Here is a 25,895-nt window from a genome sequence, read left to right as displayed (position 1 = left end):
TTTTTAAACATAACTAACATTGGTATATGAAATTTTGGTATAAAATTATCTACAAACTACACTCAAGTTGTGACAACCTCGTGACACGACGGCACTTTGTGTGTTTCTGTTTTCTTTTTCTTGTTTTTTTCTTTCTTTTTGTACAAAACCATATCTTAAAACTTGTAATATGCGCATATATCGGAACTTCTAGGTATTCAGAGCGGTGTCCGGTGGCATAAAAGCCACTTCATTATGTTCCTTGGCATTTGATCTGGAATGTGCGAGCAGAAGGTTGCTCTTCACTTTGATTTTTGAGGATTCGACTGGAGGAACTGCGTCATGTTTGGCCTGATGGACCAGCAACAGGCCGCGATTGATGCTAGAAAAGTTGCATTCATTGCATTTATAGATGATGCTCGAGAGCTCCTGCTCCGGATGCCGTTTTTGCAGATGTATCTATGGGCAGAATGAAAAGTTGAAGGTTTATGTAATTTGAATGATTTCTTTTAGGATTGTTATGATAAGTTATTAAATTGTATGTGAAGCAATAAAATACAACCAAGTCTGCTCACATGCCAAATTTAGCAGCTCTATCTCTTATACTATTTCAAATTGAAGCGCTTTAAGTGTCGGACGGACGGAAAGACATATGTTTGCAATCAAGACCAGAACCCAAGCTAGCCAAGACTTGAACCTACCCGATAGGCGGTGCTCTGAATGGCGCGGAAGTCGCAGTGCGGACACGCATAACGCTTAGGCTCCCGATGTGTGGCAAGATGACGTCGAAAGGAGTTGTGATCATTTGCCTCGTACTCGCACTTGTCGCACTTGAATCGCTTGTTCGCCTGATGGCTGCGCATGTGCAACTTGAGGCTGCTCTTCGAGCTGAACACACGCTGCAACAATCAAGGGATGACACATTGAATTGATCGATGGAATCTCAGACATTACCTGACAGCTGCTGCACTGTGGCTGCTCATTGCGCTGCTTGCAGAGATGTTCACGCAGCGTCTTCCGATGCTTAAAAGCAGCTCCACAATCCTCGCAACGATGCAGCGTTGGCGTCGCTGCCTGCTCTTCACTCAAGGTGTTATTGTTTGGCTTGGCCATCCCCAGACCCTGAGTGCGATGCAATCGTCGATGGTTCTTCAGCTGCTTGGTGTTCTTGAACCCTTTGCCACACTGCTCGCACTTGTAGTTGCGTTCCTCCGAATGGATCTTGGCATGCGTGTTCACCAGCCGCGAATAGATGGGCGTCTTGAAGCTGCACAATTGACAACAGTACAGCTCCATGTCGATCTCATGTGTGCGCCACAGATGCGTATGCAAGCAGTTCCAGTTGCTGAACTGCGTCGATCGGCACTCCGGACAGATCATCGGTTGTGCCGAACCCAGCGCTCCGTTGTGACATCGTCCATGATACTCCAGCGTCGATGGCGACTTGAAGCGGAACATGCAACCCTCCACGGTACACTTGCCGCCCTCAAGCGGCTGTGCAGCACCCTGGGCAGGTCGACGTTTGCCTTGGGCGCCAGCCTGCTTGGCGCCATAGGGACGACCACGCACTGAGGTGCCGCCAGGCAGCAGCGGCTCCACGGCAGCGGGCAACAAATTGTTGGCCACATAAATGCGTGCTGGCTTCTCAGTGCCAGCAGTAATGGGAACTGCAGTTGGAGCTGGAGCTAGAACAGGAGCCGAAGCAGTTACAGCTGCCGCCGCTTCAGTTGCCAGCGGCACCAATGGCGGCACGGGCAGCGCACTCAGATTATCAGTTGCTGCTGTGACAGTGGCTGCAGTGCCCGGCGTCGTTGTCACCGGCACCAGCGGGGGCACCGTGGCCACCTCAGGCGTCTGTGGCGCATACAACTGTGGAAAGTCCTTGATGAGTATGTCCTCTGCATTGTGCGGCAACTCGAGCTGTGTGCTCTCCTGCTCCGACTCGACGCCAACTGTGCTGCTCATGGCTGCGCCAGCTTCTTCCATCCAGGGCCAACACTCCAGATCTTCAGCCAAGTCGTAGCTATCGTCGTAACTCAATGTGGCCGCTGGCGCCGTGGCCTGTGGCTGCTGATGGAAGTCCAGCAGAGTTGTTTGCATTGGACCAGCTCCAGCTGGTGCCGCACTCAGTGGCAACTCCAGAGGCAGCGGCTCACGATTGGGCACAATGAGATGCTCCACCTCGTTGCGATTCATCAGATTGAGCTCATCCACAGTGCGTAGATGCAGCGTGCCACGTTGTGGCGCCTTCAGAATGTCCACGTTCTTGATAAAGATCTTCTGCTTGGACGTCGCTGCCGTTGCAGCTGTGTTGTTCACGGGCAAGTAGTTGGCCAGCTGTGTGTTGCACAGTTCGTCTTGGGGAATTGTGGCCAACTCGGCCAGTTGCGCATTGCCAGACATTGGGGCTGGGGGCAACGAAGGTGGCGGTGGCGGAGGGGGTGCTGGTGGCGGTGTTGGCTCCGTTACCAGCGGCACACTGTGCTCAAAATCCACGCCAAAGTCAAGGTCGAGTGCACTGAAATTGTTGGTGACAATGCCGCCGCTGCTCGCGCTGCCTGCAGCACTTAACACCGACTCAAAGTTGAAGGCCTCGCCACACATGTTGGCCAGCGGCGCCAAGGCGGGCTCAAAGCTCGGCAGTGGACCACTTGGACCCGTGGGCGTTAGCAGAGTTTCCGCAGGGAATATCTCAACGGCTGGACTGGCCACCGTTGAGCTGGGCACATCACTGAAGCCCATACCGGGCAGCAACATTGGCTCCTTTAGAATGTCCACGTTGCGTATGTAAATCTTTGGCTGTCGTGGCTTCGCTGGCTCCACATTCAGCATGTTGCTGGGCAGCAACAGCGGTGGTAACTGTTGTTGCTGTTGCTGCTGATGCTCCACAGCGCTCGGGAGCTGAAAGTCAAAGGGCAGCAAGGCAGGCTCTCTAAGCACATCGACACTTTTAATGGATATCTTTTGGCCAGGGGGCTTTTGCATTGGCTGCGGCGTTGTCTCCGCCGCCACATCGGTTACATCGTCCAACAGATCGAGAATATTGCCAGCGCTGCTGTCTGGCGGCGATGTCAACAGCGGCAGAAAGTCGGACAACTGGTTGTCCACTTGCTCACGCAACGGTTCACGCAAACAATCGACGTTCTTGATGTAGATGCGACTCTTTGCAGGCGGCTGTGTCTTCTTCGCTTTGTCCGTGAGCTTCAGCGCCTGCAGCAGTGTCTCTATCTCCTGCTGCTCGAGTTCGTGATCCTCTCCAAGATGCAAATGCAGCACATCTAAGCTATAGAATATATTCGCACAGCCTGCAAAAGGAATAGCATTACAAAGGGATTGCTGGATATAACCCTGTAGCTTACCTGGACACTGCAGACGTCGCTGCACATCGAGGCCAAAGCAGCTACTGATGTGATTTTGAGCCTTCACATGGCAGAGGCTCAGAAACGGGCAGTTTGGACATTTGTGCAACTCGCCAGCTATGTTTTTGGCCGTAGGCGGTGTGGGTGTGGCATTGGTGCGTTCCTTGGCAGCTTCGGCTAATTCGGATTTAATGAGCTCCGCCTCCGATTTGATTTCCGCGGTCTTGCGTCGAAAGCCATTGCGATAGCTGCGACCCGATTGCTCCGATTGTTGTTGCAAATCCGTTGTGTGAATCTGCACAAAGGGAATGCAGGCGGAGGTCTCAATGTCGCCTTTGTGTGTCGATGGTGCGCACACTGTAGCCGCTGCTGTTGTTGTTGTAATGGGCAAGGGAAGCGAGAGTAGCGCTTGCTCGTCATCGAATAAACCGGTGAAATTGTCGTGATCCAGCGAGTGAATAGGTGTGGACAGCGAGAGTTCCGCGTGCTGTAATTGCAGCTGCTGGGCAGCGACAATGACAACAATAACAATAACAATTCACACGACACAGCCAAACGACAGCAAAACCAAACAAAACTGAACAAAGTGTGCTCACCTGGGTGCCAACGGTGCTGTAGAAGCTTGAGAAGGCCACATCCGCATCGTTCATCGTGTAATGCATTTTGGAAGCAGCTTGTTTATTGTTGCATTTTGTGTTAACTTCGCATTTCGCTGACAAAAAGCAATGGCGAAAACTGATCTTCTGATATCATATCAAAACATCTGATAACAACAACAACAACAACGAAACAATTGCACAGCATCGATACAAAAATATACTATCGTTGAAAACAGCTGCATAATTGTTAAAATACCAAACATCAACAATGACGTCACAACCATGCTGGTCATCAATCGCAGGGTTGCTGAGCATGCAACATCCACAGTATTTTACCGGACGAGCGGTCACACTGACTTGTTTATAGCGGCCGCCGACGGTGCAAAAAGAACTGCAGAAAATTTGTTTAATGACTTTTATGTGTTTTTCTTGTAATTAAAGTGTAATAACAAATAAAGCGACAACATGCCGCGTATAATGATCAAAGGCGGCGTCTGGCGCAACACTGAGGTGAGTTTCAAAAGATGAATAACAGCCTGGAAATCAAAACCACGCGTTCCATGTTTTTTTCAGGATGAAATCCTCAAAGCGGCTGTCATGAAATATGGCAAAAATCAATGGAGCCGTATTGCGTCGCTGCTGCATCGAAAGTCGGCCAAGCAGTGCAAGGCACGTTGGTACGAGTGGCTGGATCCGAGCATCAAGAAGACGGAATGGTCTCGCGAAGAGGACGAGAAACTGCTGCATCTGGCCAAACTGATGCCGACGCAGTGGCGCACCATAGCACCCATCATTGGACGCACTGCAGCACAGTGCTTGGAGCGCTACGAGTACCTGCTGTAAGTAAACATTAAACTTACCATCTATGACCTAAATTCACTGGGCAATCTATTACAGTGATCAGGCACAACGCAAGGAGGATGGCGAAGATGCCATGGACGATCCACGCAAATTAAAGCCTGGAGAAATCGATCCCAATCCTGAGACTAAGCCAGCACGACCGGATCCCAAAGACATGGACGAGGATGAGTTGGAAATGCTGTCGGAGGCGCGTGCCCGTCTCGCCAACACGCAAGGTAAGAAGGCGAAGCGCAAGGCCCGCGAGAAGCAGCTGGAGGAAGCACGTCGCCTGGCCACGCTGCAGAAGCGTCGTGAGCTGCGTGCCGCTGGCATTGGCAGCGGGAATCGCAAACGCATCAAGGGCATCGACTACAATGCAGAGATTCCCTTTGAGAAGCGGCCAGCTGCTGGTTTCTATGACACCTCGGAGGAGCATCTGCAAAAGCAGGATCCCGACTTCAATAAGATGCGTCAACAGGATCTCGACGGGGAACTGCGCTCTGAAAAGGAGGAACGTGAACGCAAGCGAGACAAACAAAAGTTGAAACAGCGCAAGGAGAACGAGGTGCCAACGGCCATGTTGCAAGCGGCGGAGCCAGAGCGTAAGCGCTCTAAACTGGTGCTGCCCACGCCACAAATATCGGACATGGAGCTGCAGCAGGTCGTGAAGCTGGGACGTGCCAGCGAGATGGCTAAGGAGATTGCCGGCGAGAGCGGCATTGAGACAACCGATGCGTTGCTGGCGGATTATTCAATTACGCCCCAAGTGGTGGCCACGCCACGCACACCGGCTCCATACACAGATCGCATTATGCAAGAGGCGCAGAACATGATGGCATTGACGCACACAGAGACACCCCTCAAGGGCGGTCTCAATACACCGCTACACGAATCGGACTTCTCGGGTGTGCTGCCCAAGGCGGCGGCCATTGCCACTCCAAACACGGTCATTGCCACGCCTTTTCGCACACAACGTGAAGGCGGCGGTGCAGCCACGCCTGCTGGCTTCCTCACGCCAGCATCGGGTGCTTTGGTGCCGGTGCACAAAACCGGTGCCGTGGGCAGCGCCAACACACCGGCGTTTGTGCGCGACAAGCTGAGCATCAATGCCGAGGAGAGCATGAGTGTCACAGAGACGCCAGCACTCTACAAGAACTATCAAAAGCAACTAAAGTCATCGCTGCGCGAAGGTTTGTCCACGCTGCCAGCGCCACGCAACGATTACGAGATTGTGGTGCCGGAGCAGGACGACAGCGAGCCCATGGAGACAGGCACAGAGCCGGCCATTGAAGATCAGGCAGATGTCGATGCACGTCTGCTTGCCGAACAGGAGGCGCAGCGTAAACGCGAGCTTGCCAAACGCTCGCAAGTTATACAACGCAGTTTGCCGCGTCCCACAGAAGTGAACACCAAAATTTTGCGACCGCAATCCGAGAAACAGAATCTCACAGAGCAGCAGCAGGCAGAAGAGCTGATCAAGCACGAAATGATCACCATGCAGCGTAAGTCTAAACTTAAAATTCTCCGAGAAATCAATTTTTTAATCTTGTTTCCTTTTAGTGTACGACTCTGTGAAGGATCCAGTGCCCGGGCAATCGCAGCACAAGCTGGAGCAGCTACAGAGCTACTTCAAAGCCAATCCCTATGAGGAAATTACACCCGAGGAGCTAGCTGATGCCAAGAAAATGCTAGCCGATGAAATGGAAGTGGTTAAAGAGCGCATGTCACATGGCGAACTTCCGTTGGATGTCTATGCTCAGGTGTGGCAAGAATGCTTGGGTCAAGTGCTTTATTTGCCCTCTCAGCATCGCTATACGCGGGCCAATTTGGCCAGTAAAAAGGATCGTCTGGAGTCGGCAGAGAAGCGACTCGAACAGAATCGTCGTCACATGGCCAAGGAGGCGAAGCGTTGTGGCAAGATTGAGAAGAAATTGAAGATCCTAACGGGTGGATATCAGGCACGTGCACAGGTACTGATCAAGCAGCTGCAGGACACGTATGCGCAGATCGAACAGAACTCGCTGTCGTTGTCCACATTCCGGTTTCTGGGCGAACAGGAAGCCATTGCGGTGCCACGACGTCTCGAAGCGTTGCAGGAAGATGTGCGTCGCCAAATGGAGCGCGAGAAGGAGCTGCAACAAAAATACGCCAATCTGGCCGAGCAGCGCGAAACTTTGTTTAGCCAAATTGAGCTGCTATCTGGCGTGCGACCCACAGCTCAGCAGCTGCTCGGTACGGATCAGGAAATGCAGCCACAGCAGGCCTAGGAATACAGTCAACAGCGCCATCATCATTTTCATCATTGACTACAACTTTCAACAATTAATCCAAAAAAAAGTTCAATACAAATACATAATTTTATTCACTTCAATTGAACCGGAATTTTATCTAATGTCCATATTTTTGGTAGACCCACTCCTTATTGTCCAATGGACAGACATGACGCGTCTTCAGCCAGCGTGCAATGCAGTGATAATGGAACGCATGATTGCACTCACCCCAGGCCACGGTGCACTCGTCCTTGTTGGCATTGGGATCTGCCTGACACTCGATGCACAGATTCATGATATGATTGCGACAGATGGCGCAGTTATCCACCGCCACATCCCACGACCAGTTTGCATGTGCCACCCACTTCTTAACCACAAACCGTTCGCCCTTCTTTTGGCCATTGCTGCCGGAGGCGATGTCGTCCTCGTTGAACTCCTCCAGATCATGAAAGTCCTCTGTTTCCTCTACTTCAACTTCCTCGGTTGTGGATCCATTTTTGCTAGGAGTCTCCATTTTTTTTATTTTTTACTAGTGATTTAAAATATATTAGCTTCGAACATTTGATTAATAATAATTAAAACAAGGTAGAGATAAAAATTTCCAAGCTAGTATGATTTACGAAATTATCATTTTCCATGAATGCAAAAAGGTTTCCTGAGATACTAAAGCTATGCTAAATCAGTTAAGATATTCATTAATCTATTTATTTTTAAAAACGCATTCAAAGAACACACCGAAGAAAGAAATTGAATTAGTTAGATAGGAAGTACATTAGTTTACTTTTGAGTTAACGCGGCACTGTGTAACGAAAAATATCGATAATTATCAAAACATCGATAACCACATAATGCCATCTCTTGTGCCAGTGAACATTGTTTTTATTGTACTAGCCACGCACTAGCTGCTTCGTAGACAGCTGCGGAGTAGAGTGTTCGTGTGGGGAATTGTGTTCATTACTGTTGACACTGGTGACTGTAAAGGCATGTAAGTAATATATTCTGCGTAATCAGAGATAGATAGATCAGAGATCAATTTTACAGCAATAAACAAGTATGTAAGAAGTAAACAAAACAAATTCAGATGGCAATAGTCCAGTGTGCCCGATTGGGAAAGCAATAGTGTGACTAAAACAAACGCAGCCAGTGAACATTGTTCTCTTTGGACTAGCGACTCACTAGCTGCTTTGTATATAGCTGCGGTGTAGACTGTTCGTTTGGTGAATTACATTAATTACAGCTAATGCTGGTTACTGTAAATTCATGTAAGTTAAATGGTCTATGTAATCAAAGATAGCAAATAAATTTAAGAAGTCAATAAAAAGAAATTCAGAATTCCATTGTGCACGATAAGGAAAGCAAGGCAATGATATTGCCAAAACAATCAAGCCGGCTAGCGGAACTTTTGATTTCAATCAGTTACTTTGGAAGTCGCATGTGATCGCATTAAATGCAGCAAGTCTCATAAAATCCTCAAAAATCAAGTTTTATTTTGATTACTATTTAAAATAGCTTTCAATTTGGATTGGATTAGTTTGTATATAATTCATCAGAAATATCATTGTATCATCATGTCGGACAAGCCCGCAAAACGCTCCCGTAGAACAAGCGGTAAGCCATACTGATTTAATATAAAATACATACATATAACATATTTGATTTATAGCTCCCCAATGCGATTGCGATTGTGCTAAAACGGTCAAAAATTTGGAGGATCACTTTAAATTATTGACGGATTTGGTGGTTACTGTATCTCATAAAATAGATTCTCTCCAAGGTATGGAACACAAATAGTTTTTGATATAAACTCATATTTACATACATACTTCAATTGTTTCAGAAATAAATAATCAAATGCAATCGCAACTCACAGCTGTACTTCAAGCGCTGCAGAATCAAAAAGCTGAGAAGGACAACTTTATAGAATGTATTGCGGACAAGCAATATGATAAAGTCTCTACGAAACCCAAGTTTCCTATTAATTCCGCAGAAGAAATGGAGATAATTGATAAGAATATTGATATGTTAGATATAGAAAAGATTGTAAGTATTAATATTTAAAAACAAAAATAATCTCCTGAGTGAATAATTTGTAAATATTATTTTGTTGCAGGCGTCAACTATAACACGTTTATTACAACCAAACGGAGTTGAGAAACAGCTGCAAAACATCTTAACTGATGATTTTGTAATGGCCCATAATTTAGATGGCGTCCATGGGAAATTGGCAATTAGGTCTTATAAAAATTTTTGTGAAGTTCTTATTGGTATGTATTAATTTGAATTGCATTTTGAGATTACATTTTATTTAAATACATTTCCAGAAGCCATTAAAGCAACCGGTGGAGCCGACTCAGCAGAAGATCAACTGCGCAGGGCGTTACAACTCCAGAAAAAGAGAGTTTTCAAAAAGAGAAGCTGCGCCTTAAAAAAACAGAAAATGTCAGACAGTTTTTCGTCAGATTATTTTTAAATAATTCCATAATTGTTATACAATCTCATTATAAATAAACATAAGAATTTAAAGATATTTAATTTGAAAGCTTATCCCCATTGAATTCAAAGCCTACATCTCTTTTGTATGTATGAAGATAGTATGTGCATTTATCAGCAGAGCTAAATTGAATATAATTCACACGTTGCTTTTTATTTTCTACTTATTTATTTAATTCAGTGTGAAACCAATTTGGTACTAAATACAATACCAAAAGTGCTTACTAACATCTTACAAGATTATTTATTGCTTTGGGTTCTTTATATTTAGTTTGTTTTTGAGTACATTCTGTGTAATTTATGTTAAAGGGATATAAAAATAATTAGTTCTACATGAACTTTTAACTAGGTTAGTTTTGTTGTTTTTCAAATTTGTGTCAAATTAAAATTGATTAGAAGAAAGTGCTTGTCGCAGTTTAAAAGAAAGCGGCATATTATGCATACATCGATAATGTTATAATCGATTTTTGCGAAATGATATATGCATCGATAACAACTTAATACCTTCTCTAGTGCGCCAGTAAGCATTGTTTTCATTGGACTAGCCACGCACTATCTTCTTTGTATACAGTTGTGGGTTACACCGTTTGTGTACAGTATTGTGTTTATAACAACTATTCCTGTGTAATTAGAAAGTACAATTTTCTTGTAACTTGACTTTGCTTAGTTAATCAATATTTCAGAAGTGAATAATTATTCAGCAAGAAATAAAAATAACTGTGAAAGCTAAAGTCCAGTGTGCCCGATTGGGTTTTTAAAACAATAAAGTGTGACCATATTAACTAAGTCATGGAGCGGCATTTGAAGTTCATGTGCGATCGCATTTAATTCTTTTAAAACTTTAATAAATAATATATTTTTTTGTTTGTTTACCAGATAATTGCCTTGATTTGTGTATCATAATAATCATTCATATCATCATGTCAGACAGAGCCGCAAAACGAAGATTCCAGGCTACTAATGGTAAGTTATATTGATTTAACATACAGTAAAAAAACAGATGCATACATTTAATTATGTATCTAAAATATATTGTATGTACCATAGATCGTCAATGCAATTGTGACTGCGATTGTGCAAAAGCAGCTAAAAATTTGGAGGATCGTTTTAAAATATTGACGGATCTGGTGGTTAACATATCCAACAAAATAGATAGCGTTCAAGGTATGGGACTCGATTTGATATTGATACCTATGTAACTGCATTTCAATTTATACAAATCTACATATATTTGCAGAACAAAATAATGAAATGCAACCGCAAATCTCAGCTCTTCTTCAAGCAGTGGCAGAGGAAAAGGAGTCTAACATGACTCTTCAGCAACGTGATGATATTCCTGTGTTAACCATGTTTCCTATAAAATCTGCAGAAGATATGACAAAAATTGATATGGGAATAAATAGTCAAAATAAAAATCAATATGTAAGTTACATACAAAAAAATGTTTAAATAATTCATAATTATATTTCGTTACAGACTTCAATTATAACGTGTTTACTGCAACCGAATGGAGTTGAAAAACAACTAAAAAACGTTCTAACTGATGATTTTGTGATGGAGCATAATGTAGATGGTCTTCAGGGAAAATTAGCGATTAAGTCGTATAAAAACATATATGAAGTTCTTATTGGTATGTACATATTTAATATATATAATACTTCTTTATATTTTATTTAAATACATTTTCAGAGGCAATTGACGCAACATGTGGAACCGGATCTTCGGAAGATCAGTTGCGCAGGGCATTACAAAGACAAAAGAAAAGAGTTTTCCGAAGAAGAAGCCACCCAGTGAAAACTGAGACCACCGAAACATTTGAATCGGTGTATTTTTAAAAAATTAAATGGTTCAATTTCCATCTTAAAATTAAAATAAGTTTAGATTGATTCCAAATCATCAGCTGAATTCGAAACAAAAAGATTGAATAAAGTTAATACATTGCTTTCTCATTTATAATATATTTATTTAATTCTGTTTTCAGCATAAATACATATACATATACGATTTGAATTTGGTGCTAAAATACTAACAGTTTTTACTTTCTCATTTTCCTTTTAGTTTTTATTTTTAAATCTAAGCACGAATTTATTATTGTTGTTGGTTGTTTATTTGTTTTGTTTTCGAATATATTCTCTGTAATTTCCACTTGGGGGGATAAATAAATAATGCAATTCATTTAATTCGTAATAGCAATCGCGTTTAGCTTCAGCTTGTTTTGTATACGTTGAATTAGGTAGTTTTGTTCACTTTGTTGTATTGTGTAAAATTTAGAATTGATTCCTTAGAGTTTCTTCAGCAGCACTTGCGTGGATTATTGCCCATTTGCGACAGACATATACAGAGTTATCAGTTGATTATTATATATAGAGTACGGTAGTATAGACACAATAATGATAATCATAATAAGAATATAATTATAATCGTAATGATATACATAATGGTTGCAAGCATACATAAGTCTACGGGGTTTACTAACAATAAGATTGATTTCATAAGTATTTTTTTTTTGTATATAGTATAATAATTGATAAAGGTTCATTGATTGGTTGATTGAGAATAATCAAAGACGTCTCATTGTTAGACGGGATATATTGTAGGTATATATGTTTGTTTTTATATAAATATCTATAGACAGGAAGATGTGTGTAATAGATTGTCCACTAGTAGAACTTGGAGGGGAAGGGGATGGAAGAAAGTGGGTCTGGCGGCTGATTAATCGTCATCGTCATTGATGGCAGCGCTGCTTCTTGATATTTTCATGTACGCTGCACAAATGCATTCGCAGACAAAGCGATATTGACTCTGAAAATATTACGAGGTTCATTAGAATTTAGATACCGAAAAAAAGAGCCCCAAGTACTTACCACATTCTGCACCATGCAGGCGCGTTGATCGCGCATGGTCCGCACAATATCCAGGGGATAGACGGGCTCACGTGCCTCCATTAGCGCCAGAGCCGTGTCCATGAGTATGAGCACACCAGTACGTCCAATACCCGCCGAGCAGTGCACAATCACAGGCGGATTCGCAGCGCTGATACATCTAAAACAACACATTAATATCTCGTCACTTGGAATATATCACAAATAACTCACTGATGCACGCTGGTGGATACGGGTGTCTCGTCCTCGGGAGTGGCACCATTGCTAGCCGCGCATTTCCGTTCGCTCATCAGTCCGCCGTTCTCATCGGCATCGGCGTCAAGCAGACGTACCTGTTTCAGACTCTCTTCAATCTCCTGGAGCAGCGTGCGATTGCGGGCGGCGCGCACGCGCTCTGTGAACTCGAGAAACAGATTGGGATCGGAGGGAACGCAGTGATCGGGCCAGGCGAGATACTGCATGTGATGTATGTGCCGCTGTTCGTGCTTATCCCGCAGCACAAACTCACGAAAGACAAAGCTGCCCGTCTCGTCGGGTTTCTCGCTCAGACAACGCACCGAAAAGCCATCGCCCAACTGCAGCTCATCGCCAGTCACAGGCCAATACTGATGACACTTCTGGCGTCCGGCCTCCATAACAGTTGTCAGCATCACAAGCAGATGGCTGCTTTCCTGCTGTACCATGCGCCAAAAGTCGGTTGTAGTGCTGGCCAGCGGTCCCTGTGTGGCAATATAACGATTCACGACGCCGCCTGGTATCTCCATGTTCACATAGTTGGCATTGATGTAGTCGCCAGTTAGAGAGTTAACAAGAGAAACGCGCGTGCAGTCATCTGAAATATGGAATTATAAATTAATCACAAGCTGAACAATATAGAAATGTGTCACGAACTTACAGGGAGAAATGTCGCGATAACGATTCTTGGGCGCATTCGCTGGCTTGCGAGCTTCTGTGATTGCCAGATCGGGATTCTTACGATACATCAGCTCGTACTGGGCAAGCAGAGCACCCGAGGCAAGACCATCGCTGAGCAACAACAGACTCTGCGTGAAGAGCGCATCGCCATCGAGCAGATTCGAGTGCGAACCAATCTCATCGCTCTCGGGCACATACTGATACAGCGGCTCCTCCTCCAGCAGCAGCGGCGCCGAGCGCTTTGGCCGCACGGTGAGCAACAGTTCGCCACTCGACTGATGCCGGCAGTCGCGTATCATGGCCACCACCTGCTCGTGCCGCAGTCCGTGCACGTCGCGACCGTTGATCATCAGCACCTCGTCGCCCTCGCAGACACGCGGCGAACAGCGATCGGCGGGAGTGTGCGGCACCACCTTGGACACCTGGACGGGCAGGCCAAGATCCACGCCGCCCTTCACATTGAAGCCATAGCGACCCTGATCGTCAGCGAGCAGTCGCATGGTGATCAAATCGCTGCCACTATCCGGCTGCTGTTGACCCACTGCGTCCGCTATGGTCGTTGGCAACAGCACTGGACTGTGCTGACCCGAGCTGTAGGCAGGCGGCATCGGTGATGGTGTGCCCGACTCAAAGCGTCGCGTGCACTGCTCAATGAAGCCAACATCGCTGCAAAGCATAGTCAGATTACAATTTAATGTTTACTTTAGTTAACTTTAAGCGTAACTTACAGTTGAATGTCGTATTCGTCGCTGTGCTGCTCCCAGGCCTTGCGTGGCATGGCGTCCGCCTGCTTTGATGTCACCTTAGACGTGTCTTGAGGACGGCTTGTTTTTGTGATGGTCAGTATGGTGGATGCGGACGGTTTGCCATTGTGCGAGGCGGCGCTGTCGGAGCCACTTCCCGTGCCATTATGCAACAGCTGTGGCGTGCCATCCGCCGAGCTGCCACCGCCTGCTCCTGAGCCACCGGCCAGCAAACGTTTGCTGGGCGAACGCACAAACACCTTGTGTATGCGGCCGCGTTGCTTGGACTCTTGAACCGCCTGCAACTCGGTGCGACCTGAGTAGTAGAACTTGCTGCCCAGACTGATGTTGAGGAAGCGCGAGAGTCGATGTGGCCGCTTCAGCCGGAAGAAACTGTGATGCTCCACACACGATTTCCACAGCGCTTTCGCATGCTTGTGGCTGCTCATGCCGAAGCCCAGCAAAGTGTCGTAGCTTTCGCTAGGCTCGCGACGCAACTGGATGAAGAAATCCTTGCGCTTAAATGACACCTTGACCATTTTGCTCCACGAGAAGGTGTTGATGCGTAACGCATGCTGAAACACGAGCAAACCAATCGCCGAGACGCCCAGCTGCAATTCCTTGCCATTGGAATCTGTGGCCTTGTGCAGATCAATGCCATAGAGTTCCAAGCGTTTGCCATGCTCCAGATAATTGTACTCCGCATCAGCTGGCAACTGTCCGCGATGCAACTTGTGCAGCTCGCAGACTTTGCGTTCCGCCTCCGGCGTTTGCTCTGCCAACAATTGCAGGCCACTCAAATAACCCGGCTGATGCTCCACTGCATTAAAGTCGCCCAGCTCCGCTGTTAAGGATAAAACCCTCTATTAATAGATGTGATAAGTTAGATTAAAGGGAGCTACTTACACTGCACTGTGTAGCTGGCAAGCAGGCACTGGGTATTGCTGGAGCAGGGCAATTGGCCCAGCAGAATGTGGCGCTTGATCTGCAGATAGAACTGGTAGCGTGTGAACTCCTCCTGCAAGCGGCTAGGATCGCTTACAAAAAACTGCAATAGTAAATTGTAGATATTAGTTTAAAAGCGTGTAATAGTAAAAACGATTTCACTCACCTTAACTCTAAACTCTAATAATGGAACGGCATCATTGTCGAGCGAGACGTTGCTGCATTGCTTCTTGAATTGCTTCTGAGCGTCAACCCATCTCTGAAAATGAAGCATTAAATCAATTATACATTTAAGAACACATGTAATGATAAAATATTAAATCAATTATAAATGTAAGAAATTATGTATTCATTCACTTACCACAACGTCGCCTGGCTTCTGTGGAAACAATAGACCAAAATAGTCCCTTTCGGATAGCTCGAGATACTGGAAGACCTGATCTAAGAGTTCAGAGCCTTTCGCACGTTTCTGCAAGAAATACGAATGCGTTATTCAAAGATCGATGAATATATTATATAATTTATAACTAGGTTGGCCTATGGATATTAGATCTTTCTTTTCTAGTAATCAAATAAAATTGAAGAATATGAAAAGTTAATTTACAATTTTTTCCAACATAAACTACAAAGAGAGAAATATATGATTTCCCAATTAAATGTACATGGATTGGACAATAACTTGTCTTTTCTAATAAACAATTAAGATTATGTTCAAGAAACATTCTTTGAATGTAAAGTTTATTTAAAAGTTTCACTCACATAAACTACATAAAGATAAATGTTTAATTTCGAAATCAAATGAGCAGGGAGTGGCCTAAAACCTTTTAGATTAAGTTAAGGAAACGTTTAAAAGAAAAAGTATATTCACAAGATTATTATTATTATTATCATTCAGTTTCTTTTCTTTTCTGTCACTTTAATTGCCTTAAATTTGCTACGATTTCTTAAATTTCCCTCAGTTTTTCACATTTCAGTTGACTAAATGCCCATGGCATGAAATGATGGCAATTTGCTTGCAAATGTTGGTAGACAAATCTCATCATCAACTTGGCAAGCTGCGGCTGGAAAAGCGAAACGAACGAATCATGTTTTCGGCATTTTGGACAAGTGCGTGTTGTGTCTGCTTTGTGCCGCCCAAAAAGATGAAAGTGAGATTCAGATGAAGAAGATGAAGATGTGCAATGCCATGGCAGCTTTGAATTTGAAAGATGAGTAGACAACAAACAATGGCTGGATAATATACACGCAATGCACGACAATAATGACGACTACGACTCACACTTTCTATGCATCGCATCATTGTTTGTGGGGTCTTTGATTCGCTTACACATTTTGTGCGATTATTATTATGGCTGATGTTGCTTTGATTATGCGCATTTGCAATGAGCAAACTAGCAAAACTATTGAATATGCAACTAACGTGAATAAAATGAGGCAGGCCAGGCCAATGGAAGAAGAAGAAAGTAGGACTCACCTCGATCCGAAAGGTGTGCGTGATGTCATCTAGGAACAGGACGGTGACGCATTGCTGCCGCTGTTGTTTCTTGTCGCGCGCCAGTTCTGAGGACGCTCCGCGTAATCGGTAGTTTCTGCTCAGGTTGCCTAAACGAAAGCGTTCAAACATGGCCCAGCTCCATACTGCCCCCAATTAATTTCTAAACGTATTCGTGTTATGTGTTCTGTACGTTGTTTTATTATGTTGCTGTTGTTATTGTTGTGGTTGGCTCCTTTTTGATGAAAGACTTCTTCTTCTTTCCCTTGGCTGGCAGTTGAGATTGTTTATTCGATAAAATGGCAAGACTTTGACTTTGGACGTGTCTCGTTCACGTTATGGCTAAGACTTTGGATGGATAATGCTCTTTCTTTGAATTTGCTTTAGTTGCTGGCTGTGTTCGCTCTGCAAATAAAATAGAACAGTTGCAAAATGTTATTTAAGATGAAATATTATTAAATAAGATAACTATCAATATTAAAGACTCATATGCAGATTGTTAATCTCAGTTTCAAATAAAATAAATATTAAAAAAAGTAAACTATCATTATTAAAATATTGTATGTAGTTTATTAATCTCTGAGTTCCAAATAAAATAAACATTAAATAAGTAAACTATAAAAACTGAACAAATTAAACGGGGTTTTTGATTGTTTCCTATCTCTAAGTTTTATTTTACAAAAATAATGTTCCAGGGATCAACTAACAAAAAGGAAAATGCAAAAGCTTCATTTAGTTTTTTTTTTCTGTCGCACTGCTATTTCAAAGTTCACAACTGTCCGTATCAGTGTAAAGTATTGTACCATATGTAGTTTATTAATATCTGAGTTACACATAAAATAAATATTAAACTAAGTGTCCAATAAGACTAAATTATCTACTCATAGTCTATGTTAAAATGCCATGAGACCACAATAGTAAAAGGTAACTGATCCTTCAATAAAAATTTCAATTAAAAACATGAAAAATATTCAATGTATATTTCTTCATTAATTCATGACACAAAACATAGCAAGTATTCAACCACTGCTTATATAGAACAGAAATCAGTTGTAGTTAATTAAACCTATTTTTTAACATTATTGAAATACGCTAATGGGTATGCGAATCTGCGGGTTCAACTGAATAAGAATTTATATAGAAAACTAAGCTGTTCAGCTTCTTATGAATGTTGGAAGATTTGCGTAAATTAATTTAACGCCACTATATTACTATAATATTCTTCTGAATGTAAGCCGTAAACTATAAGAGGTATGCTATTACCAGCAGTCAACAAGCCAACAGCTTACAAAACTGTTAACGAAACGTCATCGATCACTTTGAGTTCCAACCTGACACTCTATCATTTCTTATCTCTTGGTTATTGAGGTAGCTTCTTGTGTAAAATGATCTGCTAACCTATGCTAGTATCTAACAACGTTTTTAAGAGTATCTGTTGGTCGTTGCACAGTTGTAAACTTGTTAGTAAATTCCCTTTGACTTGTCTATGGCCATTGTTTACCTTTGTTCGGTTATTGCTCAGGTGTGTGCGAGTGCGGGAAAAACACTTCACATGACAACGTTTGGCCTAAAGGTCTTCAACTGGGCGCATAGCTTCACGCGCTAGCGAACAAGATACTCACACACACACACACGCACAGTTATATGGCTGGTGTGGAGAAGCCATCGACAAGTGCAGAGTGACTAATATCGTCTTCGAAGTCGCGACGTCTTTGTCGACTTCCTTTTTGACTTTTCCCCGCAATTGAATCAGCGGAACGCTGTCAAAGCCAAGCATACATGAATGTGTGTGAGTGTGTGTGTAGATAAGACACTGGCCCACATACAAACCTACACACACACACATAGTACATGCAGAGAGACCTTTCTTCATTGATGATTGATGCACCGTGTAATTGGCTTAAGAGCTTTTTTCAAATGATATACGAACTAGTTATAAATATCGAATTATGCATTTGTTCACAGTCACCTTTTGCTTTAGTTTGCCTTTTACGGCATTCTCTCTTATTTATCTGCATTATCTATTGTCATCGTTTATCATCTTCTATTGTTGATCGATTATAAAGCATCTTTGGTCAATGCTGAAAGACATCTTTTAGCTTATTTATAGTTACTAATAACTATTCGATGACACATGCTTATATTTTGTAATAATATTTATTGTAAATATAATTTTTTGTCGAAATATAAAATATCTGTTGATCTATCAAAACATATTTGGGTTAAATGCAGAAAAGTTCCATGGAACTCATTTATAGCTAAGAATTCAATGGAACACTTTTGAATTTTGTAATAATATTTATTATATATTATTTTTTCGAAATATGAAATATCTGCAGATCTATCAACAAGTAACGCTGTGCAACATATTTTAGATCATTTAGTTACTGATAATGTCACATAATAGTAATATTTTATATTAAATATCATCTTTTGTCGGAAAATGAAATATCTGTTGATCGATCGCAAAATATCTCGATGAAATGCAGAAAAGTTTCTTTCAACTTATTTATAGTTAAGTATTTTTGTATTTTGTAATTGTATTTAATGTTATCACCTTTTAATGAAACATAAAATAATCGGTCACAAAATATCTCGACATTTGCAGAAGTTTCTTTCAACTGATGTCTAGTAAAGAATTCGATGACACATTCTTGATACATTTTGTAATATTATTTTAAATGAAAATGATTGATTCATTCCAAGCCTTAACCACTGTGCTTAGGCTGCAACTCACGCTCTTTGTTAGTCTGTGCTTTCTTCTGCACTCTTTCTTTGTGTTGAACAGCAATATAAACACCCACACCCACACACACTTACACTCAGCTACTTAGGCCTGTGTGCTAGTGTGTGTGTGAATATACATGCTATTAGTTATAGCAAATACAAATGTTGCTATACGTACTACACTCGCGTGTACATGTGACAGATAAAGATATTTTTGTTTCTCTGTTCTATATTAATACACAATTTCCGGCTGGCAGCCAAATTGAACTGAACTGAACCGAACCACAAAACCAACAAATTCAATCGGGGGAAAAAAGTCAAGTACATAAATTTCTGCGCAATAACAAAACTTTGCATGTACTATAAGTAATATTTATAGGGCTCAACCTCTGTTTTGTTGATTGCTATCGCAAACGGGGAAGCAAACAATTCAAATAATCTGATATTATTATTATTTCCTGCAATATAGAATGACGAAATCACTCTAAAGAAATGATGCAGTTGCAAAGTTTAGCAAAAAATTTAAAGAAAAAAACTAATAGGATTCGGATTGATACAAAAAGAGAGTCTGAAGTTATATTTACAACTTTCATTAAAGAACAGTGAACCAAATCAGTTTCAACTTGAAGTCATTAAAAATTTAACGAATCTAGATCACAGAAGAATTCGAGTAATCGATATTCAAACTTTCACGTTAACCTAGGAATGCAATTAGATATAGGCCTTGATTAAAGCTACCATTTTACAATATCTATTAACTATCATTACAATCGATAGAACAGCTTTGAGCTCAGTTGGAGGCACAGTGGGTTAAGCTGCTTAGGCAGCATTTGAAGGCTTTTTATGCCGCACTGTTTTCGTTATCAGCAAATTAATGCAAATTTGTTAAACACACACATACACATACACTGAAAAGAAGAAGCATTTGTATTAATGCCCCCCAACCTCGTTTTGTAATGGGTCGATAATTTTGTAGATTGCGCTCAACAGGTTGAAGAACGAGTGAACAAAAAAATGAGGTTGCGTCATTTTGTGCCGCTGACGCCCACGAGGCCAAGTCTCCACTCTCCACACCTCTCCACTCTCCACAATCCCTCTGGTAGTATTACCTCGACTAACTGGGTAAGTTGTCAACTGATTCAGGGAATCGACGAATCGACTGTTGGCCATATTCGAACGGAAGCCTTATAGACTGGCGTTGTGGTTATGACGGCTTTTGTACTTTTGTAATACGCCGTCGAGTCGAGTAGTTACCTTTTTCTCTATATGGACAATGCAAGTCAATGGGCGGTTGATGGCAAGGGAGGCAGACAGAGAAAGAGAAGAGTACGAGAGAGAGATAGAGAAAGAGAGGGAGCTACTTTATTTGTTTGTATTTATTACATATTTATTTATTTGTTTTGTCATTAATTGAAAACGAAATGAACAGCAGCAACAACAAAGACTCAGTTGTATTGTTTAAATTGCATAAACAAAGCCAAGTACACACACAGTTACACACACACACACACACACACACAGAGTATTCTACCTAAATTGCATTCTCCTGACAACAACAGCAAAACTTTTTGGTTCGTTGACCGACTTTTTGGTTGCTGTTTGCTCCCCGCACCTTTTCCCTTCCCTTCCCCTAGCCCTTTCACCAAAAAAAGGGAACCATGGTGCCAATTTGTTTATTATGTTTAGCTATATGCATATGTGTATATATGTATATGTATTTATACATTATGTGTATATACGTTTATGTTTTCGTATGCAGATTTGATTTGCTTTTGTTTATTCGAGCACTTCTGAAACTGGAAATGCTTTTGGAGCAGCTTCCGTTACCAGCAACTGTGGTACAAAAACAAGAATTTTATTCATATTATTACAATAGGAATGTGTAAAAACATTAAAGATAAAACACAGCTCAATATGTAAAAGAATTTGGAGTGATAAATGCAAATATCGAAGCTAAATTGGCATTTAGATTTGAAAATATTGAGATTACAAAATTTGAATAAAATAAATAATATAAAATATAAAATAAATATAAAATAATAAATAAATAAAAATGTCAATAGGATTAATAGTGATCTGGAAAATATGTTAATATAAAGAATAAATAAAGAATAAAAAAAAGAAATTAGGAATAAAAAGTATTCTAAAAATGGAAGATTGTATTAAATTTACTATCAAAATTCTTTTCGAAGAAATTTACTATCAGTAATGTTTAATGCGAAGCGTGAATAATCACATTAATTGTAAGAAATTTACAATTATAATTAATTGAAATTCATTAATTCAAAAGAAATGGGTTACCATTTGGTGTTATTTGAAATATGCGATATGTAATAAATACAAATTAAATAATGAATAGAATTCATTATGTAAAACCTCATTAAATTAATTAATGAAGAAGCTTCACTAGAAAGAACTTTACTGTAAAAAGTGTTGAATACGAAGCGTAAATAATTGCATTACTTACAAGCAATTAATAATTCATAATTATATATAATTGAAGTATGCAAATATATTTAGCATTTAAGTGGAATGAAATTGCATTTTAAGCAGGTGGCAAACCAATGTGCGACTTGTGATTTTTCTTTGTTCGCGTGACCCGCTGAGTAAATGGGGGAAATGGGAACGTAAGCAAATCCAATTTGGCTTGGCTTGATGCTCTCCAAACTTAAGTGAAGTGTAGAGTGTAGAGCAGAGCAGAGCAGAGAGTGGAGGTGGTGGAAGCTCTCGAAGTGAACCGGTTGAGAATTTGCCATCTAGCAAAACTGTGCTTTGATGTCTGTATAACTGGGCAGCCAGCCAGTCAGTCAGTCAGCCAGTTTGTTGGTCAGTCACGTAGATTTGGTGCAGATACGCGTAGATGTGAAAGATGATAATGATGATGGCGATGGCGATGGGAAGTTGGAAGATGGAGATGAGTCAACTTGATAGGTAACGAGGTAACGGGCGGCATGGAAACGGCAATTGTCAAACTCTCAAGAGGTCACAGTGCTCATTCCTAACCATTTTTTTTTGCTTTAAAGCGAAACAAGAAGAAGAAATGTGTGTTTTTGTTGGAGGAGTAAGGCTTGTCGCGATATCCAATGGAATGAGCTTTGTACTCGGAACTCGTTGCTCGTAATTGAAACCGCAGGCGTTGAACTTGTCAAACATCGCGATAGGAAGCGTAATATGATATTGCAAACCGCATAAACCAAACACAAACAGCGCAAAAAAAGGTGACACAGCTGCCAACTAAATGAGGGGGCCAACAAATGGGGACAGGTAAGCGTGGAGACGAGAGCTGAGGAGAGGGGTAAAGTGAGGAGGCAGGCCTGCCACTCAATTTCAATTAGGGCACATCACTCAATGATGTCCATCAAAAAGTTTACAGGAGCTAGCAGCAACAGCACTTGGCAACCCTAATCAAAGTCAAAGCTCAAAGAGTGAGTGAGACAGAGAGGGGTGAAAGTGGAAGCAGAGCAGGAGGAGTGCAATTGAATTTGTCGTGCCAGCGACGCATCAATAATGTTGTTGCCCCATGCATTTGCATTTGTTTGGTTTTATGGTGCTTTATCGTTATGCTTTCAGGGTTGCCATGTGCACGCATAGGCGAGTCGAGTAGAGCTTAGGTGGGCAACAAAGTGGAAGAAGAGCAGCGTCCCCGCTTATCGTTGTTTGCCTTTTAATTTTTATTGCCGTTGCGCACCCCGACAACGACGAAAATTCTTATGCTATTTTTGTGTTCATATTTCACATGCACAGGCTGCGACGGCTGCGACAACAGCCCCCAGGCCTAGAGACCCAAGGCAGCCCCGGGCGGCACGCACACACATACATACGTACATAAACTAACACACGCACACTTGCTCTTGCTCTTGCGATATTCTTAATGCTCTTTGGTCTAACGAAATTCAAGACTAGTTAATGGTTTTCGCCCCACTAACTCACCCTGTGGGGATTAAGCAGGGTCAACCACCACATCCACCTGGTTCGAAACTGTGCTAAGCTTAATGCGCCGAAAGAGGAGAAGGAGACGGATTGAGAGCGAGAACAAAACTAGTTTAATTAATTAAACGATTTGTAAACACAATGCAATGATTAATTGCGCATACATACAAAGAGTACTGTATGCATATGTGGCTGAGGCTGTTTGTGTGTTTATGCAGGCTATCTGTTTCTTCATTGCATTGCTTCTCTTCTTCCTCTACGTTGCATTAATGTAGGATGCACTTGTGCAACTGTGTGTGTGTGTGTGTGTGAGTTCGCTCTCGCACTCTCTTTCTTTCGCTCTGTGATTTTCAAGCAGAACAGAGACGCTGCTGTTGAGTAGGCGGCAGCTTGAGATGTCCATGCTTCAAATGGGGGAGCGGGAGTGTTAGAGGGAGCAAGAACGACAGCAGACTGAGACTGGAGCGAGCATAAGGAGAAGAGCATAATAATAATAATCAAAGGGCAGCAGTGCGGTGGCGTTGATTCTGCCTGCGGCTGCAGATAAGCATGCACACACACACAGAAACACAAACTCACACATATATATATACAATTACGCTCACAGCAAAGAGTTAAATGAACCGCTTTTGACAGAGATCTCTGTGCTCACCTTGTTGCGCTGGTATCTTTTGTACACATATATGTAAATATGTATGTATGGATTTATGTATGTATATTTTGTTGTTGCACTTTCGTTATTTCACTGTTTGCCAATGGGGCAGTAAAAACACATGTAAATTACAATTCTCCTTCATTCGTTCGTTAACTTGACAAAAATAAGTAAAAACGCACGCATACGCACACACACATACTCATTGACTGGTCACCAAAAACACCGCTGCTCACGCACACACGCACAACAGGGACGCGAGTTGGAAGGAAAACAATAAAACAAAAAAAGTATGTATCGAACTGTCCAACAATGTAGCCGCACTTGAAACGAAATCTTAAGATTGTTATACCGCAAGCAAAATTATGCACTCAATAACGAACAAAATTAACAAAAAATTAAAATAAATTTAATTTTTCTCTTCTCCGAAACCGAACGAGCAGCGTGACCGCAAGCTGAATTTCAAAATATACTAGTGAAAATTATTATGTGACCGCAAGTTGTATTTACAAATATACCGTGAGTAAATACTTTCTAGAAATTTCAGTATTTTGTATTTACTTGCTAGCACACTGGTCACATTCCAATCAAGGGATTTTCTCAGAAATAGTGATTTAAATAGCGACATATCTTATTTTATTATATATCTTATATTTATTTAAACATGATATGCAAAATATTAAAAAGTATAATATTGAGATTTATGCATATACATAAATAGTTGTTATGCTTTTTATTTAAAATGAATAATTTGTTTTTATAGCAGCCAAAAGGTTAGCGGCATGCAAGTTTGCTGACAAAATCTGGCTGATATAAACGTTCACAATAGACATTTACTGAAAGCGCCCCAAAGTATACTTCAATTTTTTTAGATAGTGCAGAAATTCAAGGAAAGAATTCCTTGATAAAAAAACTGGATTTGGGAAAAAGATGGGATTTGGATTCGAAATTGTTTACTTTAATTTAAAGTATAATTTGTATAAATAAAATAAAATTATTTCTTTCGATATTTTACTGCAGTATATAATAAATAAGTAATAAGCATAGTTCATTCATTAATTTACTGAATGGATTCGAAACAGCTGTATCAATAAATTTCCCGAGACTCTTCTATATAAACAGCTATAACATCAATAATATTTCAGTAAATCAGGTTACACTCTGCAGTTTAAAAGTTTTCTCCAACATGAAATATATAATTTTGGGAATTTCAATAATACTTTGCTTAATACAAATTTGTGCTCAGAGTGTTTGTCGTGGATATGTTCGATCCGGTAATACTTCCATTTATAATATTAATTAAAATTATATTAAAGGTCTATAATTGGGTTATCTATAGTTTATCAGACTTGTGAAGGATCAAAGGATGAAGGACATTGGTTTGGCACCGTTTGTAATCAAAATTCTAATAACGGAATGTGGTATTATGAGCAAAGAAATGGAACCTGCCTGGAAATGGTTTATTTTGGATGTGGAGGCAATACGAATAGATATTGCAATTTGAACGATTGCCAACGAAAGTGCGAGAGGAGAGATTGATACTGAGTGCAAAAAACTAATTTTAATATTTCATTACTTTAATAAATATCTCAAATTGAAGAAATTTAAAGAAGAATTAATTTAAAATAACATTCGAAAACGGCTTTACTTCACATTGTAAACCGATCAATAAATAAACTCATTTTGATATTGACAATGCGAATGCACTTGGAAAGTAAAAATAGATAAGGTTTCTGGTAAAGGTGTCTTTTTAAACAGATTAGTATTTTATTATATACATTAGAAATAAATTCTGACTGATTTTAGTAAAACATTCTAAGTAATAATAAAAACTTTCTAGAATCATAATTTATAAAAAACTTACATTGGATTAAAAGATTTATATTAATCTTAAGAACGTGTCAAGGTCACTTCTGAATTCCATTCTCAATTTAGTAGAACGCTTTAAATAAAAGAAGGCACTTTAAGTTTTTACCAGCAATTGTTCTGAAACAACTGTTGCCTGAATTTTATAATTGAAATTGAAATTGAAATTGAAACAATATTGTTGAAATAACTATGTTAAATAAGTA

General features: G+C 41.2%; 6 protein-coding genes and 1 long non-coding RNA gene across 12 annotated transcripts; 3 read left to right on the top strand and 4 right to left on the bottom strand.

The window, feature by feature from the left end:
- Positions 1-103: 103 nt before the first annotated feature.
- Positions 104-4,125, bottom strand: LOC133845369 (uncharacterized). 2 transcript variants are annotated; one of them, XM_062279824.1, is made up of 5 exons: positions 3,935-4,125; positions 3,339-3,840; positions 934-3,284; positions 681-878; positions 104-438 (listed from the first exon to the last, which is right to left on the bottom strand). In XM_062279824.1, the coding sequence occupies exons 1-5, from the start codon at positions 3,998-4,000 to the stop codon at positions 190-192; spliced, it is 3,366 nt and encodes a 1,121-aa protein (XP_062135808.1). In that variant the 5' UTR covers positions 4,001-4,125; the 3' UTR covers positions 104-189. The 2 variants fall into 2 exon arrangements, with proteins under 2 accessions (XP_062135808.1, XP_062135809.1); XM_062279825.1 differs by having other exon boundaries at positions 3,339-3,837.
- A 161-nt stretch (positions 4,126-4,286) lies between these two features.
- On the top strand, positions 4,287-7,148 carry LOC133845371 (cell division cycle 5-like protein). Its single transcript, XM_062279827.1, has 4 exons — positions 4,287-4,447; positions 4,511-4,776; positions 4,835-6,279; positions 6,338-7,148. Exons 1-4 carry the CDS (start codon positions 4,403-4,405, stop codon positions 7,042-7,044), a joined length of 2,463 nt encoding a protein of 820 aa, XP_062135811.1. The 5' UTR covers positions 4,287-4,402; the 3' UTR covers positions 7,045-7,148.
- On the bottom strand, positions 7,116-7,561 carry LOC133845374 (RING-box protein 1B). Its single transcript, XM_062279835.1, has one exon. The coding sequence runs from the start codon at positions 7,559-7,561 to the stop codon at positions 7,166-7,168; it is 396 nt and encodes a 131-aa protein (XP_062135819.1). The 3' UTR covers positions 7,116-7,165.
- Positions 7,562-7,817: 256 nt separating this feature from the next.
- LOC133845372 (uncharacterized) lies at positions 7,818-9,600 on the top strand. Of its 5 annotated transcripts, XM_062279828.1 has the most exons (7): positions 7,818-8,032; positions 8,089-8,309; positions 8,557-8,655; positions 8,711-8,821; positions 8,885-9,087; positions 9,158-9,311; positions 9,369-9,600. In XM_062279828.1, the coding sequence occupies exons 2-7, from the start codon at positions 8,288-8,290 to the stop codon at positions 9,515-9,517; spliced, it is 738 nt and encodes a 245-aa protein (XP_062135812.1). In that variant the 5' UTR covers positions 7,818-8,032; positions 8,089-8,287; the 3' UTR covers positions 9,518-9,600. The 5 variants fall into 5 exon arrangements, with proteins under 5 accessions (XP_062135812.1, XP_062135817.1, XP_062135816.1 ...); XM_062279833.1 differs by lacking the exon at positions 8,089-8,309 and having other exon boundaries at positions 7,819-8,032; positions 8,598-8,655; positions 9,369-9,599; XM_062279832.1 differs by having other exon boundaries at positions 7,819-8,309; positions 8,598-8,655; positions 9,369-9,599.
- On the bottom strand, positions 9,329-10,224 carry LOC133845375 (uncharacterized). The gene is made up of 2 exons (XR_009894748.1): positions 9,877-10,224; positions 9,329-9,462 (listed from the first exon to the last, which is right to left on the bottom strand). It is a non-coding gene; the product is annotated as an uncharacterized LOC133845375 (long non-coding RNA).
- A 207-nt stretch (positions 10,225-10,431) lies between these two features.
- LOC133845373 (uncharacterized) lies at positions 10,432-11,486 on the top strand. The gene is made up of 5 exons (XM_062279834.1): positions 10,432-10,500; positions 10,585-10,701; positions 10,775-10,959; positions 11,014-11,167; positions 11,227-11,486. The coding sequence occupies exons 1-5, from the start codon at positions 10,458-10,460 to the stop codon at positions 11,370-11,372; spliced, it is 645 nt and encodes a 214-aa protein (XP_062135818.1). The 5' UTR covers positions 10,432-10,457; the 3' UTR covers positions 11,373-11,486.
- Positions 11,487-11,617: 131 nt separating this feature from the next.
- Positions 11,618-24,269, bottom strand: LOC133845370 (tyrosine-protein phosphatase non-receptor type 4). Its single transcript, XM_062279826.1, has 10 exons — positions 23,824-24,269; positions 16,497-16,919; positions 15,384-15,491; positions 15,189-15,281; positions 14,984-15,125; positions 14,063-14,921; positions 13,315-14,000; positions 12,633-13,251; positions 12,402-12,579; positions 11,618-12,339 (listed from the first exon to the last, which is right to left on the bottom strand). Exons 2-10 carry the CDS (start codon positions 16,644-16,646, stop codon positions 12,250-12,252), a joined length of 2,925 nt encoding a protein of 974 aa, XP_062135810.1. The 5' UTR covers positions 16,647-16,919; positions 23,824-24,269; the 3' UTR covers positions 11,618-12,249.
- Positions 24,270-25,895: the final 1,626 nt, after the last annotated feature.

Source organism: Drosophila sulfurigaster, chromosome 3, assembly GCF_023558435.1.
Source record: "Drosophila sulfurigaster albostrigata strain 15112-1811.04 chromosome 3, ASM2355843v2, whole genome shotgun sequence".
Taxonomy (NCBI): domain Eukaryota; kingdom Metazoa; phylum Arthropoda; class Insecta; order Diptera; family Drosophilidae; genus Drosophila; species Drosophila sulfurigaster.
The sequence above is the reverse complement of the archived record's forward strand: the minus strand, read 5'-3'. Positions and strand labels throughout refer to the sequence as shown.